This window comes from Cyprinodon variegatus, unplaced genomic scaffold (genome assembly GCF_000732505.1).
Source record: "Cyprinodon variegatus isolate N-32 unplaced genomic scaffold, C_variegatus-1.0 Scaffold1177, whole genome shotgun sequence".
NCBI classification, from domain to species: domain Eukaryota; kingdom Metazoa; phylum Chordata; class Actinopteri; order Cyprinodontiformes; family Cyprinodontidae; genus Cyprinodon; species Cyprinodon variegatus.
The window spans coordinates 110,956-114,763 of record NW_015151630.1 but is presented as its reverse complement, the minus strand read 5'-3'; the positions used below and the strand labels follow the sequence as shown (position 1 = coordinate 114,763).

General features: G+C 39.5%; 1 protein-coding gene across 1 annotated transcript in view; it reads left to right on the top strand.

Annotated features, from left to right (window-relative positions):
- LOC107101953 (transmembrane protein 184C-like) overlaps positions 1-3,808 on the top strand; it is a 12,146-nt gene that overhangs the window by 4,935 nt on the left and 3,403 nt on the right. The window contains exons 4-8 of the mRNA XM_015401049.1: positions 783-819; positions 1,022-1,227; positions 1,313-1,387; positions 1,627-1,720; positions 3,654-3,768. Of these exons, the coding sequence (XP_015256535.1) occupies positions 783-819; positions 1,022-1,227; positions 1,313-1,387; positions 1,627-1,720; positions 3,654-3,768 (527 nt within the window). The remainder of the gene's footprint in view (positions 1-782; positions 820-1,021; positions 1,228-1,312; positions 1,388-1,626; positions 1,721-3,653; positions 3,769-3,808) is intronic.

Genomic DNA, 3,808 nt, shown 5'->3' with positions numbered 1-3,808 from the left:
AGACAAAGTAATAAATTTAGGTGTAACAAATTACAGTAATTTTTTCAAGTTGATACAAAGTATCTTTTTTTTCAGTGCAGACGCTGATGTATTAGTATTCGGAGAACAGGCAGGAGATCAGAACTGAGCAGACGATGGTAGGCAGGATAATCCAGAGGGCCAAGCCAAAGCCAGTGAGGTGCTCGGTGGTTAGAGAAAGGAGATCAGAGGGTTGAAGAGGTGCCGAGGGCAAATCCAATACAGAGTCGTGAAGCAGTCCCAATTTCGGTTCACAGACAGGCAGAGATCTGGCAGGAGTCCAAAGACAGGTCAGGCAAACCGATCAGAAAGGGGACAGGCAGGCTCAGGGGTCCAGAGGCAGAATGGGTTTGGATCAGGCAATCAGAAATACAGAAATGCAAGAGAACTCTCACCACAGGCTTGAATAATCTGGCACTGATGACTGGTCTGAAGGCTGGTTAAATAGAGGCTGAAGCAGGTGGATTAGATGAACAGTAATGAGAACTGGGCAGAGATAAGCAGGTGAGTGAAATGAGTAATCAGACCAGACCTCAGCACCAAGATCATGACATTCACTTTAACTGTGAAGTGTAGAAGCAGTAGCAGAGGTAAGAATAAAAGTGAAATAAAACCTGAAAACTGCTTTACATTCCTGATATATATGATAAAAAATAATGATAAACATGCAGAGATCAAAATTCTGAAAGCATCTAAAGTTTCTGCAGAAAGTTGAATAAGGTGCATGAAACTTAAAACCCTGATGGTTTGTTTTTATCTTCCAGGATTCTGTGGATGGTTCCAATCTACAGTCTGGACAGTGTGAGTCATTAATAGGACACAAACACACAGATCAACGCTCAGCAGTTTGTCTTATCCTTTGGTGCAACCATTGCAAAACATTGCAGGGTGATATGAAATTGGCTGAGACACTTTTTTTGTAACCACATCTATTAAATCTTCTCCCATGTGAATCTGTTCACATGTGATTTTGAGCTTCAGTTTTCCTCCTCCCTTCATTCAGTGGCTGGCCCTGCGGTACCCCAGCCTCGCCATCTACGTGGACACGTGCAGGGAGTGCTATGAGGCCTACGTCATCTACAACTTCCTGGTGTTCCTGCTCAACTTCCTGAGCAACCAGTACCCGAGCCTGGTGCTCATGCTGGAGGTGCAGCAGCAGCAGCCACACCTGCCGCCGCTCTGCTGCTGCCCGCCGTGGCCGATGGGAGAGTATGAGGAGGGAAGGAGCGGGCAAAAGTGTCTGATGAGATGATGGTGCCTGAAGTGTTCATGCTTTTCATTATTCCTCTGGCAGGGTGCTGCTGTTCAGATGCAAGCTGGGTGTCCTTCAGTACACGGTGGTCCGACCCGTCACCACGGTGATAGCACTGTAAGTTTAAGACATAAAGGCTCATCATTTCTAAGTGTTGTCCTTTCTGATCATTGTTAAACATATAAAATGTCATCTGTTAGTTATTCTCTGTCCTCTCTAAAGGTTCTCTTAACCTATTTTTAGCTTTATTTGCATTATTTATTTATTATTTCCAAGCCTGTCAGAGTATTTTTAAAACTGGTTTCCCATGGCGATGACTGGAATATATATTGTTGTTGTTTTGTCTATTTCTGCAGCATCTGTCAGCTCTTTGGAGTTTATGATGAGGCCAATTTCAGCTTCAGAAACGCTTGGTCCTACCTGGTTATTGTCAACAACATATCCCAGCTGGTAAACAACACCTCAGCGACCGGACATGACCGTAGGAACGACACATGAAAGAACTTTATAATCCAATCCAACTTTATTTATGTAGAACTTTAAAAACCAACAGGACCAAAGTGCTGCACAAAAGCAGAAATACAAACACAATTTAATGCACTAAGATTAATGAAAAAAGAAGGAAAGTTACAAATGAAATAAACAAAAAAATAAATAGAAATAAGGCCACTGATTGCTCAGGAACTTTGAAATATAGACTTAACTCTCTTTATAAAAAAAAAAAGAAAAAAGGTATTTTAAGTTGTAATAATCCGCACATATATTTATTAATTTAAAAGGGTGAAAACTGTTTAAAAAATAGTCGCTACCTATGGGCGTTTCTGCTTTTAAATTGTGTCTTGGTTCCACCATAAGGTGCCAAGCATCTCGAATAATAAAATGTAAACAAACCATGAAGCCTTACAGGTTATTTAGAGGGAGATACACGATATTGCCAAAGTCGTAACACTTTAAAATTAAAAGCTAAATATTTAAAGCTAAATATATCTACTATAATTTGGTGGATTTCTATGAAACAGCAACAGAAAGTAGTAGGATCATATGAGGTAGGAGGGAATATACAGATACCAACCTGTTTTTTTTAATTCTGTTTTTTTATAGAGAGTAACAACAAAAAAAACTACATTAAGAACAACAAATAAACAGAAGCTAGATGGGTGAGAAAGATGAGGAACTGAGAGGCTGTCATTATCACTGGATTAGCTGCAAAGATCCACAGCTAAGCTGGAAGCTTCTGTTAAGAGAAAAATTGTGATTTAAATATTCTACAATTATCCCATTTGCAGAACATTTGCAAAAAGAAAGCAGTTAAAAAAGAAAGAAACAAAAAACGGTAATTTTAGCCTTCGATTTGCAACAAACCGTGCAGAAAGTTCTCTGGTCAGACTGAATAAAATGCCACTTTCTTTTACACAAAAATCACAGTTTTGTGAAATTTCTCTACACATGGACATGGATCATACTGTCCAAACAAATAAATATGGTAGTGGCAGTATTATGTTTGGAGACATTTCTCTTTAGAAGCAACAGACAGCTGGTCAGTGTTGGTGGGAGGAGAGGTGGAGCTAAATACCTGACAGTTCTACCTTCCAGCAGAACAATTCACCAAACTCATACTATCAGAATTATACAGGATATCAAAACATAATAATCTGTTAGAACGACCTAATCAAAGTTCAGAAATACGTTTAATTAGAAATCTATAGTAATGCTTTAAATATACTGTTCACAGCTTTAGTTATTTTGCGGTCTCAGTCTTTAGAGGTGAATTGTTTGCTGGGACAAACCTTTAAGACCTGCAGCCAAAAATGGTTAACTGGGTGATTCTAACAAATGTTTAACCAGAGGAAGGTTAAAAAAAGAAAAGAAAAAAAAAACGCTCTTAAGTCCCACCTTTTAGATTAGGTCAGGAAAACTTTGGAAAAGTAGGTATCAGTTTGATTAAATGTTGCAGGGGAGTGGTGGCCTAGGGGTTTAGAACATTGATTTGAATCCAGAGGTTCCGAGTTCAAGCCCCACTCCCACGGACTGCCTCTTTGGCCCCCTGAGCAAGACCCTTAACCCCACACTGTTCCCTAGGCGCCGCACAATGGCAGCCCGCTGCTCCCCAAGGAAATGGGTAAAATGAAGAGTTCATTGCGTTGCTCTGTATTTGTAACAGTGTAATTACAATAATAAAAACTAAAATTTACAAATCTTCACTACTATGTATATCACACTTTAACACTTTTTTACAAAATACTCACATCAGTAAATCAGGTTTTTAATGCATTTTTTATTTTTTTTTTCCTACAGACATAGAGGTGACAGTTGTTCTTCTGATCTTTCTGATTACAGTATGAGTATAGACTGATGTTTGACATGTGTTTACCACTGTCCACAGTTTGCTATGTACTGCCTGGTTCTGCTTTATCGAGCCCTGAGAGATGAGCTGACTCCAATCAGGCCCGTTGGAAAGTTCCTCTGCGTAAAATTGGTGGTGTTTGTCTCCTTCTGGTAAGCAGGACCGTACTTGTATGGTACCTTATTCTTATTAAG